The sequence below is a fragment of the Sciurus carolinensis genome, chromosome 3, assembly GCF_902686445.1.
Source record: "Sciurus carolinensis chromosome 3, mSciCar1.2, whole genome shotgun sequence".
In the NCBI taxonomy this organism is placed as follows: Eukaryota; Metazoa; Chordata; class Mammalia; order Rodentia; family Sciuridae; genus Sciurus; species Sciurus carolinensis.
Window position 1 is genome coordinate 102768596 of NC_062215.1, and position 16289 is coordinate 102784884.

The 16289-nt window shown below is 33.0% G+C and overlaps 1 protein-coding gene across 5 annotated transcripts in view; it reads left to right on the forward strand.

Annotated features, from left to right (window-relative positions):
* Rif1 (replication timing regulatory factor 1) overlaps window positions 1-16289 on the forward strand; it is a 63105-nt gene that overhangs the window by 42687 nt on the left and 4129 nt on the right. For all 5 annotated transcript variants that reach the window (XM_047544711.1, XM_047544712.1, XM_047544714.1 and 2 more), the window contains 13 exons: window positions 1949-2213; window positions 3333-3375; window positions 3883-4085; window positions 4876-4975; window positions 5968-6087; window positions 7116-7267; window positions 7659-7742; window positions 7833-7887; window positions 8255-11473; window positions 13792-13938; window positions 14251-14328; window positions 14421-14536; window positions 15760-15913. In XM_047544711.1, coding sequence (XP_047400667.1) covers window positions 1949-2213; window positions 3333-3375; window positions 3883-4085; window positions 4876-4975; window positions 5968-6087; window positions 7116-7267; window positions 7659-7742; window positions 7833-7887; window positions 8255-11473; window positions 13792-13938; window positions 14251-14328; window positions 14421-14536; window positions 15760-15913 — 4736 coding nt within the window. The remainder of the gene's footprint in view (window positions 1-1948; window positions 2214-3332; window positions 3376-3882; window positions 4086-4875; window positions 4976-5967; window positions 6088-7115; window positions 7268-7658; window positions 7743-7832; window positions 7888-8254; window positions 11474-13791; window positions 13939-14250; window positions 14329-14420; window positions 14537-15759; window positions 15914-16289) is intronic.

The following is a 16289-nucleotide window of genomic DNA, read 5'->3' on the forward strand; positions in this document are numbered from 1 at the left end:
TGCAGTCCTTTTTTATTTCTTATTTTGAGACAGGGTCTTGCTAAGTTGCTAGGCTGGCCTTGATTTTGCAGTCCTTCTGCCTTAGCCTCCTGAGTGACTGGAATTAGTCATGTGCCACTGTGCGAGGCAATATCCTGTTCTTTAGGAAGTTTTCACCCATGATTGATCAGCCCTTGATGCTCCTTGCCTAAAACACTATTATGATTCCTGAAACAATGTACATGTTGTTTCATTTGATTATATTAGTTTATTAAGATAATATCTCTTGTATCAGTTACATTAATTCTAACAGTAATTCCTATTTTAATTACTTTAAATCATTCTACAATTATTTATTGAACCTTAGGCATTAGATAGTTACAGTGTAGGTGACTACTAATGTAAGATAAACCTTCTAATATCCTAAATTATTTTTATCAGTATGGACTCCTGGGTTTCCATTTTGTTTCAGTTACTATTCTTTATCTTTATGCCCAAATTGAGTCATTAAAGTTCACCATCAAGTTGTCTCCTATAACCTTTTGACACATCCCCATTCTTGTTAGAGAACTTTGGCATGAGATATTCAACTTCACCTTGTACTTTGCCTACAGCCTAGAATAGTCCATTCTCCAGGGAATGTGGTTCCTCTTAGCCAAGATGGGCATTTTAGAAACCAAGATCGTTTATTGCTAGTAAGATGTTGTTCCTGGATTCTCTGAGTGGACAGAGTTGAAATGAAAAATAGAGGTGTATGATCTCATAGCTGTTAATCTGTTTTGCTTTGTTTTCTCCAGTAATGGGGATTGTGAACCCATTGTATTCTGCCACTGAACTTATCACAACCCCTTTTTATTTTCTAGTTTTAGATGGTCTCACAAAGTTGCCCATCTTGGCCTGACTACCTGCTTCTCTTGATGTACTTCTTGTTACCATCTACATACCCCACCATTTTCTTCATATTTTTCGTCTTTCTCTCTTTGTACTTAACTACTCTTTAACTGCGAGAAACCTATTTGTTGTTAATCTCAATATATTTAGTCACTGGTATATAACCAGTTTCCCGATACATAGACTTAACATTCTGTCCAAGAATTTCTGGGTTGTGTGTGTGTGTGTGTGTGTGTGTGTGTGTGTGTACGTACACACTCATGTATTCATGTCTAAGAAACTGATTTTAAGTTAGGAAGGCAGGAAGGCTGACTTCCTTTATTAGCAACACTTTTTTTCCCCCATTTTACCATGAGATTAATTTTTAATTAATAAGTCCTGGATTAGAGCTTGCTCTTAAATCTGTGATCTCCTGACTTAACAAAAATGGATTTTTTGAGAGAAATAGACATTTTGGAACGGGTATGATTTTTTTTTTTTCCAGGGCAAGAGTGGCATGGGTTGATTCTTGTAATTGAATTGGAAAGAGGCAATCTAAGAAGAGTACAAAGGAAAGTCAGTGTTTTTACAACAAATCTTTTTCTTTAAATTAGAAAGTAGGTACTAGTTATTTGTTCTTATTTTAAGGCAGGATCTCAGTAAGTTGAGACTAGCCCAGAATTTTTGATCTTCCTGCCCCAGCCTCCCAAATTGTTGAGATGGTTGGATATACCAACATACCCAGATGATTTTGTACTTTCTTAAAAATAGTTGATGAAAAATAAATAATTGTTGAAATTTTGAGAAGTACAAGAATTTGAAATTACTTTAGAATTTCTTGGAAAATAGAGACTCTGGTGTTCTTATTCTACATTTGATATCATTTTCTGTTGTCATTTGATTTTCATTTGTAAAGATAATATAGTGATAGATATTTAACCACTAATGGTGTGTCATTTTTAGGGTGTTTTTGGAGTGTCAAATACACATGTATTTGATGTATCTAGCTATTAAATGTGAGAAAAAAATTTCTACATGCAGACATTATTACACTATTTTCTAAGTACTTCAGTTTCTGATCAGTTTAATTATGTCTTAGCACCACAGAGATCTTCAGATTGGTCCAAAAAGAAGAAGGAGCCCTTAGGGAAATTGGCTTCTTTATTTAAAATTATTGTGAAAGTGATCTATTCTTTCCACACTCTGAGCTTCAAAGAAGTACATTCTGATACTCTACTTGCTATTGGCACCTCAATCATCAGCATGCTTTTGAGTATTTTTGGACGTATTTCTTTGCCTTCTATGATCCGAAAAATATTTGCAACTTTAACAAGAGCCCTGGCATTATTTTATGAAAATTCAAAGTAAGTATTTTTTGCTTAGTTGCTTTGAATTAAATTTGTGCATTTTAAATATATGTAGCAACTTTTGTTTTCTTACCAGTTTCGTTGTTATGGATGGTAATCTTGGCAATTTAGACAGAGTAATATATTAAAATGTTTTGTTAAAAAAGATAGCTCAAATAGTGTAGAACTTTGAGGTAGAATTGAAAGTCCTTTTATTTTGCATATTTCTCTTTCTCTTTTCAATTAAATGCATGTTTTTTTCAGAATTGCTTAGGCAAATAAGTATACTACTAAATTTAAAATGGATAAAAAGCACACTTGCCATGTTAACCTGAAATTAAGCATATGTTGTATATCTACTATACTGTTTTACTTGTACACATAAGAATTTTATTCTCTAAAATGTCTGCAGAGGATTTCATTCACCTTTTTATACAGTTTGATTGGTGGACAAAAGTGGTTTCTTTATCATAAAATATAAGTCATTGACAATGTTGGCTACTAATTCTGTAGATTCTTTAAGTGAAAATGTTGGTTCAGAGTATATGGAGTTAAATTAAGTTTTGGAATTATCCTCTAAAAGTTCAAATTAATGTACATTACCTTTTATATTTGAAAGGAATTAAGCAGTGCCCAAGAACCTGAAAAATTCCCCAATAACATACTTATAAAGCACTTTGAAAGAATTTCTCATTATTCTTATAGCAAGTTTATGTGGTTCAGTCATAATAGTTTGTCTTTTATAAATTTATGGAGAAGAATTAGGTAACAAGATTTTATGAAGTAGAAACAAAAATTCATAAACTTAACTAGCTTTTCACATTATTTTAATTCTTGCTTTATTAAAAATAATTTGTTTTAAAAATGTACAGAAACAGGAAACTAGTACAAACACTTTGAGGTCTGCTGTGTTTTCTGTGATTCATTTTTTAAAGTTGGGGTTTTTCCTTGTTTAAATGTGTGGTAGTTTTTTTCGTTGTTAAGTCTGGGGAACGGTGTTTATATCACTACAGTGTTTTATATATACCTTTGTTTTTATCACTATAGTAACCTCATTTTCAGGTTTTATCTGATAGATATTACAGTGTTAAATTTCTAAAGTATAAATGGTCCTCTCTTTTGTGTTTTCCATTTTAGACTTGATGAAGTTCCGAAAGTGTATAGTTGTCTGAACAACAAGGTAACAATAGAAAATTGTTCATAAAACATAAATCTTCATAATGAGAAAATAGGATTTAGATGTTCATTTACATTATATATAATTCTGCATATTTTAAATGAATATTTAATAAAATGAAATAATATGACACATTCTTAAGTAGATTTTCTTTTAAAATGGGATTAATAAGACTAGTTTAAATTCATAGAATTCATGTCATCTCTTTATTTATGAGCTCAGTCAGGCCCAAAATTCTGTAGGTGAAGAATATGTAGACAATTATTAATTCTTCTTAAATTGATATAAAAACATTTTTTCCCTGTCAATGGGAATACATTCAAAATTGAGTTGGCTTATTGATAAAGTAAATTTACCAGATATTTTGTCACCATATAAAGAGAGATAAATACAGTGACGGGGTGGGGAGTATTGTTTAAAATCATTGAGAATTTAAAAATCGAAATAGCAAAATGTTCTGCAAGTTAATATTTAGTATACTTTTTGTTCTTATTTTTTCTTTTTTCCTAGTTAGAAAAGCTATTAGGAGAAATTACTGCTTGTCTACAGTATAACTACACTGGAACTTATGATAGTGAACTCCTTGAACAGCTTTCTCCACTACTATGTGTAATATTTTTGCATAAGAATAAACAGATTCGAAAACAAAGTGCTCAGTTCTGGAATGCCACATTTGCTAAAGCGACAATGTTGACTTATCCTGAAGAATTAAAGTATGCAATAACACATTTTTATATATTCCGTTATGATAATATAAATGGGTTTTTTGGTATTAAGATAATCTTTTAGTATGGGAGTCACTACATGAGATTTTTATACTTCTCATTTGGATTGCTTGGTAATTACTAAACATTGTTTAATATTTTTGTTGGGTCTTAGAGTAACTTTGGTTTTAGAAACCTACAAAAATAATTTAAAATTATCCTAAATAGAAGAAACTAGAAGGACAAGATACTGATTTTCAAAGCTACATATGAGTGCTTACTATAATATTTGACTTCTGTTTGAATTTTTCCATGATTAAAATTTTGGAAACTGACAAATTTTAAAGATGAAAATTGGAATACTCAAGTACAGAGAAAAATTCAAATAATGTCTAATTTCTCCCACTTTTATATTTTATATGTATAGTACAGTCTTTAAGCTTTAAGCCAATTTTCATTTGCTTCTTAAAAATTTAAGTACCTATAATGAATGTACTCTAGCCTGATGTGGTAGCTCATACGTGTAATTCCAGTGAATAGGGAGGCTAAGGCAGGAGGTTTGCAAGTTCAAAGACAGCCTAGGCAACTTATCAAGCCCCTCCCTGTCTCAAAATAAACACAGAATGGGCTAGGGTTGTGGCTCAGTGGTAGAGTGCCCCTGAGTTCAGTTCCCAGTAGTGTTAGAAAGAGTGTGTATACACATATACACATGTATTTATTTTACAGTGCTTGTTAACATCACCAGTGCTTACCAGTACACTTGACTCAATGTATATATATTTATGTACTTTTTTTAAAGACCAGTACTAAGACAAGCCAAACAGACATTTTTACTTCTGTTGCCTGGTTTGGAAAGTGTCGAAATGATGGAAGAATCCAGTGGACCATATTCAGATGTAGTGAGTTGGTTGTTTTTGTCATTTTTCTTTTTAAATTTTTGGTGTTTAATGATTTGTTTATTGTAATTAATTGATAAATAAGCAGAACCTGAACAGACATGAGTTCCCTAACATGATTCCTCTCCTCCCCCCATATGTACTTACAGAGTTGTTTGGCCTGAAATACTAGTATAATTAAAGGTAAAAGTCTTCTCTAGAGAAATATTCATGTAAATAACCTGCAACTCATGTACCTTGTATGTACTCTTTTATAAACATTATAATTGTTAAAACACATGAATAGAATTATTTTGGAAAAACTAGAAATAGTAGTTACTAAAGTCTTCACACCTAAGCAAGAGCTACCGTTCATTATTTCATTTCTTTGTATCAAATTTCTCACTTCTTCTGTGAGAAAAAATAAATCTTTACTATCACATCACCCTTAGAACCAAGGTTACTTTGACTAATATTTGATTTCTCCCTAAATATATAGGAATTGAGAGACATAAAGCATGGATACAGTATTCTCAAGAAGTAGAACATTCTTAGAAAATGTTTTTCTGCTCAGCAACAGATGTCATATAGCTACTTTTTGTGTGTTTAGAATCATTAAGGAAAAAATATCAGTAACTGTACACTGTTTTCCTTTTGTTGAAAAAAATCCTTACCAAATACTTTCTTGTTCAGTGTAATTTAGCCTCCTGAAGCCATATATTCAGGTATGAGAGAGAATTAGCTTCCTGCATTAACATTCTCTGTTTGCTTTTTTAGCCTTCTTTTATTCTTAAATGTTGAAAGTTTTATAGCTTTTATTTTTCTCTTTGATACATTTCCAGTAATAGGTGCAGTATTTGAGTTCAGCAGTTGATTCCTACTGTGATATTTATGTAGTATGTCTTATGTCGTATGTTCAAAATAAGTTATTTAGTAGACTGTAATTATTAGATATGAAAAGAAATGAAAATAGTAGAGTTGTCCTTAATGGAATTGTTTTATTTCTAATAAAACAGATGGAAAACTCACAATTAAATGTGAAGATAAGTGGTATGGAAAAAAAATCAAGTGGAAAAAGAGATTCCTTTTTGACACAAACTAAGGATAAGAAAGAAAATATGAAACCATCAGTTAAAGTATGTTTTTAAAGTTGTATTTAATAGAATTTTTGTAAATAAAGCATATGGTACCTTAAGAACGTACAACTTTTAATTGGAAGGGAAATCGATAATTAACTTAAATAAAGATGGGATGGTGAGAATTGGTTAGGTTCTACAAAGTGATAGCGTAGCATGAAAATCTGGAAAATGGAGGTGTTGATTCCTTCTCAGTAAAGGTAAATCTATGTAGCCTCAATGTAATACTTGATATTACATGTAATTTATTCCTGGCAATAGCCTCCATAAGATAAGATGACTGTAGGTCCCAGTGACTAAAATAGGTAGTATTAGAGAACATTTTAGAATTGTTGTTATTATAGAACTTAATAATTGGAATAGAAAGAGAATAATGCTAGCCAAGACATTTGCTTTAATGTCAAAAATCTATAAGAAATATTTTTAGCTGCTAGTTACTTTCACACAACAGGAAGTCTCTTTAATAATCTCTAACCAATAAGCCAATAAGGGTTTTTATAGAATCTTGAGACCATAACTCTGGCAAAATGAAAGACAAATTTCTGAAGACTAAAACATTCTTATATATGACTGCTAAAAATAGAATGAAAACAGTGATGCAGTGAAAATTTGTAAGACAGCATAGTATCAAACATAGTATTACTGGTATGTAGGATATAATATATTGGCAGTTTTACTTGACTAGTTCATTGTTATAGCTAGGAATGGTAGATATATATACTCTCCTCCTTCTAAGCCAGTTGATTTCTATGTTTGATTTCTGTGTTTGCCTAAAAAACATATCTTCCCATGCTGTAAAGTTAAATACAGATTTGCCTCCTTTTTAAAGAGGCCTAATTTTCTTTTCTTAACATTTATTAGAAATAGAAAAATAGTGAAGAATATTATAGTAATTTGTTATTTTGAATATTAAATGGACTTACACACCACAACTTTTGAAAAACTATGTCAGTGTTAGAAGTGACTAGAAATCATTGGAAAATAATGTTGGAACTGAAAATATACATTTATTTTTTAAAAATCTGCAGCTCAAATTAGAATCTTCATCTCCAAAAGTAAAAACTGAAATGCTGTTGGAAGAGGAAAAGTCTTCTGACTTTGTGTTTATTCCTCCAGAAGGAAAAGAAGCAAAGGAAAGAATTTTGACTGAACATCAAAAAGAAGTACTCAAAACAAAGCGGTTTGTAGGCCTTTTATTTTGAACTGGAAATTGATTATTTGTGCTTAGATTTCATGTAGGAAATTGCAAATTTGTTGTTGCATAATGTGTTTAGAAATTGATTGTTTTTGTTGTGTTTGGGATTAAACCTAGGGCCTCACATGCCAGACCAGCCATCTGCCATTGACCCTATCTATTGTAAATTTTAATGGGGAAATTACTGTTTACTATATTTCATAATACATAAAGCTACCTAATAGTGTGACAAATGTACCTAAACCGATTTCCTTTGTTGAGGTAGGTTGTAGGGGAAGATAAGCTCATGAGAAATAAGATAATTTGGTAGATCGTAATGAATTTCTGATTGTAAGCATAGCATCAGATTTATAAAGTTACATAAAATATTTTTCAGGTGTGATATTCCTGCCATGTATAATAATCTGGATGTTTCACAAGATATCTTATTTTCTAGTCATGATAGTCAGGAAGAGTCTGTGTAAGTATGAAAACTTTCAAACTTATATAACAATTTTTCCTGTGGTTTTTAAGTAACTACAATTCTAATACATACAATTATTTATCTCAGGGAAATTCTTACTTCAAGTGAAAAACCAAAGGAAGATTCTGAAGTGATGATTAAGGTATATTCAGTATTTCATGTTTCAGGGTTTTTACAATCACCCTTCCATTAGGAATGTCTTAAATTTTTGGAAACTGTGACAGGGTTGGGGTGTCTTCATTTTATTAATTTTAAGGTTTATTTTATAATCTTAACTTCTAGTCATACACTAACAGAATTGTAGTATGTGTGTGTTTGTGTGTGTGTATTTAAATGCATTTGACTTTTATTAAATATTTATTATGAGCACATTAATGGGCATCTGCCGTTACTTTTAGAGTATTTGCATTTTGTTAAGTCAGTGATTGTGTTTGTATTACTGAAATTGAATTCAATTTTCCTTAGAATTAAATTTATTTGCTGTTTAATTTATATATACTTCTGTACAGGAGGAGCAAATGGAGAACATCATTCCTCAAGATAGCATGGAAAACTGTGGTATGGATGAACATCTTGAAAAGGCTTCTGTTTCAAATAATGAGTGTAGTTCTATTGATGAAACCAATCCAGAAGTATTAATGAGTGATAGTGATGTCAGAAAAATCACCTTAACTTCATCAAAGAAAACTTCAACTGAATGTACACCTAATGCAGAAAATTCATTTGTCATCAACAGTTCAGTTTCTAATGCCTCTATTTCTGGAACTCCCCCACAGCCTACAAGTCGAAGGCAAACGTTTATTACCTTGGAGAAGTTTGATGGTTCAGAAAATAGACCTTTCAGCCCATCCCCTTTGAATAATATATCATCAGTTGTTACAATGAAAAATAACCAGGAAATCATGACTAAAACAGATACTATTCTAAAAACAAAGAAAAGAGAAGTGACTCGATCAAAATCTGATTCAGAAAAGGTGGTGAATGGAATTAAGAGATCAAGCCGGAGATCTGGTAAAGCTGAGCATTCAGGGAATAAAAAGTCTAAGCCCTTAGTGAAATCTGAAGAAGAGGAAAATACTCAGGAATCTACTGAAGACATGATAGCCTTAGGAAAAAACCCACCTGGTTTAGTTAATCAAACAGAATGTGTACAGAATACTCAGGATCATCTTTCTGAATCTGTAGTAGAGTATGAAGATACAAAGCCTAAATCAACAATGGAAAATGCAGTATTATTGGAAAGTAATAGTATAGAAGAGAAAAATGGGTGTATTAATTTGGAATCCAAAGAAAATACACCCCCTATCATAATACCAGCAGATCATATGGTAAATGAAGAGAATCAGGTTCAGATAACTTCAACCCAAAAAACCCTTAGACGATCTTCAAGGCGACGTTCAGAAATAGTAGAGTCTACTACTGATAGCCAAGATAAAGAAAATAGTCACCAAAAAAAGGAAAGACGGAAGGAAGAAGAAAAAACTCTTCAAAAGAGTCCATTGCATGTAAAAGATGATGTGTTGCCTAAGCAAAAACTGACTTCTGAACATACAGAACAGGAAAATTTAGTTGAGAAAGGAAATAATTTGCATGAGAAGACTTTGGGGGAAACCAGTGTGAATGCTGAAATTGACCAAAATAAAAGAAAAACAGACATTGAGAATATTAGTTCTGAAGGAGATGGTGCCCAGAACGTTGCTGATAAGTCCTCTGAGAAACCTGTAAGGGGACGAACACGTTACCAAACAAGAAGAGCATCTCAGGGTTTGCTTTCCAGCATCGAGAACTCAGAATCTGATAGTTCTGAGGCAAAAGAAGAAGGTTCTAGGAAGAAGAGATCTGGAAAGTGGAAAAACAAAAGTAATGACAGTGTTGACATGGAAGAACAAGAAGAAAAAATGGTACAACAGGAGTGTATAAAAGCTGAAAATCAGTTGCCTGAGTCTAAAGCATTTTCTGAACTAGATATGAAGTCTCAGATTTGTGAAACAGGTGAAAGTACTGTGGTACCACCACAGGAGTCTAAAATATCTTCAGATTTGTTACAAGTTTCTGACAATGTATCGAATACATGTGAAGGAAAAAGTAAGGCTAGCAAATGCACAGAAAATTCCTTTACATGGTCACCGGTGCAGGAATCAAATCTAAGGACTAGAAATGCCAATAAGAGGTTACATAAGGGGGATTCTGATGGTAGTGTGGGAGAATGTTCAAAAGTAGGGACATCAAGCATCGCCCCGCTTTCTGAAAAAAGTGTCCAAATTCTCGAATGCCAGCACAAGAGAAGTAGGAGGGTCAGGCGATCTAAAGGTTGTGACTGCTGTGGGGAAAAATCACAGCCTCAGGAAAATTCATTTATTGGGTTAAAGAACACAGAAAATGATGATGAAAAGAGCAGTGAAACAAAGGCAGAGATGGAGACACCTGGAACTGCATCAAAAACGTGCAGTGCTAATCTTAATTCTGAAGTAAAAATTTTTGATGAACATGCCAGTGTGAGTTTTCACTTGGGCCTCAAGGAGGAGAATGATACTATAAATGATGTTTTGATTGCACCTGAAACTGAATTAAAAGAAAATACTACTGAAAAATCTGTTTCTCCTGAAATAGTAAATGTTAAAGAGGGGACTTGTGATGTGAATTCTAGTATAACAACGTCTCTTGAAAGTGCAGAGCCATCTAATATATTAAAAGCTGTGGGCCCATGCTTATGTGATTCCATGGACATTTCACAGCAATGTTCTCCTTTGGACACCATAAAAAGGAAACCAGAAGTTACCCCAGGAGAAATTCACATTGTTAATGTTGAAGGAAATGCATGTAAAGTAACAATGGGACCAAATCCTGAAGAAGTAGAAGCTATGGAATTGGATATAGAAAACAATAGATTTGAAGCTAGCATAGAAGAAGAAAAATCTGAACAAAAGAATGCCAAAATGGATACTTCTGAAGAAATGGCAGTAGCGGGAAATACTAAAAGTGACATACCTGAAGCCGAAGAAGAGAATGCTGAAGCAGCTGTAGAACAGGAATACAACTCGGGTATTGGTTTTTCTGATAATGCCACACCTATAAATGTGAACTCTCATACTAAGATTTCTGAACAGAAAGCAGATGGGGAACTAGGTGGAGGAAATAATGAGTCTAATCTAGGCTCACCTGAAGAAATCAATTTTGAAATGGAAAATTATGAAAAAACAGTAATTGATCAGGTAAATACTGAAACTGACAATGTCGAGGAAACAAAGGACAGGGACAGGAGTACCAAAACCTCTAAGCCAGAAGAAGCTCAAACAGAAAGATTGAATGTAGAAACTGACTTTGTTCCTGGCACACTTGAAATGAACTCTGAAGAAGGAAAGATTGAGTGTAATTCAACTGAAACTAATATTGAACTTAATAAATCTGAAGAAATGGAATTAGATGACAATCAAATGGAAGTAGCAAAGGATACTTTACAGGAAGTTCATCAGACTTCAGAGACAATAGAGGAAACATTACAGTCTTTAATATCTGAAACAACTATCTCTGAACTGGTAACAGAAGACAATAATGCATCTCCTCAAAAATTAAGGGAACTTGATCCTTTACTTTTGTCAGCAAATGACAGCCCTAGTGGTATGCAAACACGATGTGTCTGGTCCCCATTGGCTTCTCCATCCACCAGCATTTTAAAGAGAGGACTGAAAAGACCCCAAGAAGATGAGATCTCCTCACCTGTTAACAAGGTAGGAGGAATCAGGTTGAATATTAAGGAATCTAATATCTGGTTGAAATACTGGGCCATACTGTGTCATATGGTGAATGACAGATAATAGGATTATATGACCACTTCTTTTGTCACAAATGTTAGGGAAAGAGCAGGTAGAACAAAACATGTTAAATAAATGAGATCACAGCTTTCAGGATGTTCCTTCATCTCACAACACTGAAGATCTTTATGCAGCTTTGTATATTGTTCACCTGTGGCAAAATTGGCAGGACTTCCTCTTAGGATCTGTCCTGTACCACATACCATAACATGTGAGGAACTCGGGTAACATTGATCATGCCATTGATAATACAGGTTTAGCACTTAGTGTTTTCTGGGACATAATGTCTGTTTCATTTAAGTCTTTATATAAATTCTTAGGGGATTTAAAATTTTTTAAAATATATCTTAGTTATTTAGTTTTAGTTATTTAGGTGGACACAATAACTATTTTATTTTTATTATTTTTTAAAATGTGGTGCTAAGGATTGAACCCAGAGCCTCATGTGTGCTAGGTTGAGCATGCTACCATTGAGCCCCAACCCTACGCCCCTTAGGTGATGATTTTTTAAAAATTCCTGGGGCTGGGGAGATAGCTCAGTCAGTAGAGTGCTTGCCTCTCAAGCACAAGGCCCTGAGTTCGATCCCCAGCACCGCCAAAAAAAAAAAAGAATTCCTTAGACTGACTTCATCAATTTTATGACCCCTCCCTGCTGCAGTGCTAGGGATTGAGTCCAGGGTCTCACACATGCTAGGCATTTGCTCTACTACAGAGCTACACCCACAGACCCTCTTTCACTATTTTCTTATTTATATCCCCATCAGCTTCACTAAACCATACCTTGTTTGGTTCAGAAAAATGGATTCTGGGTGTCTACCTTAGATTCTCACCCTTTATCTTTTACATGGTTTATTGAATGAATGAATTTTTAAAAAGAGGAAATGAGGTGTGCTTACATAGACCAATTTCCTCTACGTAACTAAGTAGATGTTCTGAAAAGGTGTTGACGTTCTGCAACTTAATTTTGAAATTGAATCTGCTATCGTCAGATGTGCTTATGGGTAGATATGTGAATGTATAAAAAAAAAAAAAGACACTTTGATTTTTGCCTTCAGCAAGCACATTTGTAAATCTTCCCTTCTTAGTCTCTACCGTATGAATATTTTTCAGCTTCCCAAAGTATACTGAAAATTCTTAGAATTGAGAGATTAATCCATTTAGGAAGAGTGACAATTGTTGAGATTTTTTTTTTTTCTTCTCTCTTTAGAGGCTAGGCTATTACTTTGTTTCTTTTTAATATGGTAAAATCTTAGTTTAATAGTCCATAGACGTTCTTGAAAACTTTGAAGATAAAATGCATTGGAAATAATATGCCATTATTCAAATTGCCTATACAGATTATGTAGTTTCTTTTCTTTCCCACTCCTTGCATAATAGGGAGGAAGATAGTATCTCTGTAAGTTGCCAAGGCTGGCCTTGGGCTTGAAATCTCCTCGTCCAGCCTTTTGTGTAGCTGAGATTATAGGCATATGATATCATGCTCAGCCATAGGTTAACTAGTTAGGTTTTATTTGAAAGTAGCTTATATTTAATACCTATTTAGGCAACAAATTTAAATACTGCATGCATATACATACATACTTTTTTTTTTTTTTGACAGTTGTAGAAAACGAATTGGGCCTCATTCAGACTAGGCAAGTGCTCAGGCACTGATCCAAATCCCTAGCATAATTCTGTATTTTCTGTCTCTGACAGATGTATAGAGCATACACACTCTTGGAAATCAATCATATAATAGTATCTTAATGGTTCTAAGAGTTCTCTACTGTATAATTAATATCAACTAGTTTAATGTTTGAATATATTTTAAGTATTTAGAAGAGACTTAAGTTTACCTCAAGCTGGGCTAAGGTTAAGATTGCTTCCTAATTGAAATTTCAATAGTGATCAACAACATATACCAAAAAGTCAGTTATGTATTTTATCTCTTTACCTTTTTTCCCCACAGTCTGTTTAGTAAGCCTGTGAAGTTATTAGAATCATATTGTACAGTTTCATTGTCACATGCAAATTCCTACTATCCTAGTTTCATAACCTAAACTGTACAGCTTTAGAACATAGATAATTAGAATCCATTCTCTATTTATCTGTGAAAGTAGTTACTAAGATGAACAATTATATACTATGGACTTTCACCCATATGCTACTCTTGGGTAATCTCTTGATGAGAATTTATGCTGTAATCTTTGAAAACTTTAGTTTTTGTTAAATTAAAACCTGACCTGTGTTTTCAGGTTCGCCGTGTCTCATTTGCAGATCCAATATACCAAGCAGGATTGGCAGATGACATTGATAGGCGATGTTCTATTGTTAGGTCCCATTCTTCAAATAGTTCTCCCATAATAAAAAGTGTTAAAACATCACCTACTGCACAATCTAAGGTAAGCGATAGGTGTTAAAATATGTATATATGTATATACACTTAGAATTTATGTGTGTATAGTTTGTCTTAAGATTATTTATGAATTAAAACTTTGTTGGTTTGGTTCTTTGTGTACTTTATGGTAAGCAGACATGAAAAGGTAGTAAGAGGGCAGTGATGATTCAGCAAGTAATTGATTAAATAGTTCATTTTCTTTTATGTTTTCTGAAATTTTAAAACCGATTGTAGTCTTAGTTGTAAAAATTAAGTTGTAAATTAATAGTTATCTAGGGTCTAAGTGAGTCTTTTTTTTTTCTCTCCTTTTGTCTAGCATAATACCACTTCATCTAAAGGATTTCTGTCCCCAGGATCACGTAGCTCTAAATTTAAGAGCTCAAAGAAGTGTTTAGTAAGAAGTGCTTTAGTTTTCATGTAACTTTTTATATTTTTGTGTTTAGTCAAGTGACCCTTTATTTAATAGCTTTTGAAATTTATTCTAAGATAACAGAAATGGCCAAAGAATCCATTCCATGCCCAACAGAAAGTGTTTACCCAGCTTTGGTGAACTGTACAGCACCAGTTGACATCATTTTACCTCAGATAACATCAAACATGTGGTAAGTTGTTAGTTAGGCTTTTGGATTATATTCCAAGATGCCATTTAAAGTAAGAGGAATATTTGGTGAAGGTTCTCATATTTAGAATTAATTAACATGTACCCTTCCCATACATTTCATTTCAGAAATAAAAACAGATTGAATGGTAGATTGTAGGGCAATAATAAAAGTATTTATGCTAATAAAATTAATGTTTGTCAATATTTGTTAAGGTATTGCATTGAATCCTTTTATTTACATTATCTTAATTTAATCTTAATGCCACCTCTTTAAGGAATGTCTTTTTTTTTTTTTTTTTTTCTTTTTTGGTACTTGGGGCTGAAACAAGGAGTGCTATATCACTGAATTGCACCCCAGCTCTTTTAGTTTTATTTTGAAACAGGGTCTTGCTAAGTTGCCTAAGATGGCTTCAAACTTGGCAATCTTCTTGCCTCAGCTTCCTGAGTAGCTGGGGTTACAGGTATGTACCACTGCTCCTGGTCTATGAATTTCATTTATACTTTGTAAAATAAAATTTATAAAGATTAATCCACTTAAGATTGTACTGCTAATAAGTGATTTTTGGTGTTTTTTTTTTTTTTAAGTAAAAAATTTTTAAATTAAGATTTTTAAATTGAAATTTCCTTGAGTGAGCAATTCTAAATTACTATATCTTAAGAGAATTGTTTCAGGTAGTTGGTGAGAACTTTTGCTAATTTCTCTTTGAGTTATTAGCCTGCCCTGTTTTCATATTTCTTAGTAGGACATGAGGTATTCTTCACCTCCTCCAAGGAGTTATGGTTCAGACAAATACTGAGTCCATTTCTGATTATAGAAGTTGGAGAGAGAGAGAGAAAGAGAGAGGGCACATTAAAACAAAGGGATTAATCCATGAATAAAACTAGACATGGTAACAAATTTTGCTTCCTACCCTACCTATGTATGTAACACAACAATTAGAATGGCATTTATGCTTAAGGAAATCTAGTAATCATCTTATTGAAGACATTAGAATATGTAAAGAATGAAGCACGTAAGATTTTATTTTTAGTACTGATAATGTGTAATATGTATCACATTAAAATATTTTAAATTCCACTTACAAATTCCTGCCTCCTTATGAATAGGTGAGCTATATAAAATCAGTTACAATTGAGTTTAAATGGAGAAATTAAACAGAATAAGCCCTTTCTAATAGTATACAAGTAAAACTGTTTTTCCTTTTTCTCTCGTTGTCTCTTCAGGGCAAGAGGCCTAGGACAACTTATCAGAGCCAAGAATATAAAAACAATTGGCGATCTGAGTAATCTTACAGCATCTGAAATAAAAACTCTTCCTATCCGTTCTCCGAAAGTTTCCAATGTAAAAAAGGCTCTTCGGGTGTATCATGAACAGCAGGTAAAACTTCAGATGGTAATTAAAATCATGTATTAATAAACGACCCAACAGCATAGTTAAAGAAGTTCACATTTAAACTCTTTTTGCTTAAAATTCCATTTTATGGTCCCTTCATCCCCTCCACTGCCAATAAGTTAAAAGAATACTTTATAAAGCTACAGAGAAATTTGCTCCCTTATTTTATACTTTTTTGGTACCAGGGATTGAACCCAGTGTTGCCTAACCAGTGGGCCACATCCCTGGGTTTTTTGTTTGTTTTTTTATGTTTTATTTAGAGACAAGGTCTCGCTGCATTGCTTTAGGACCTTGCTGAGTTGCTGTGGCTGACTTTGCAAACAATGCTGCCTCAGCTTCCCAAGCTGCTCGGATTAAGGCC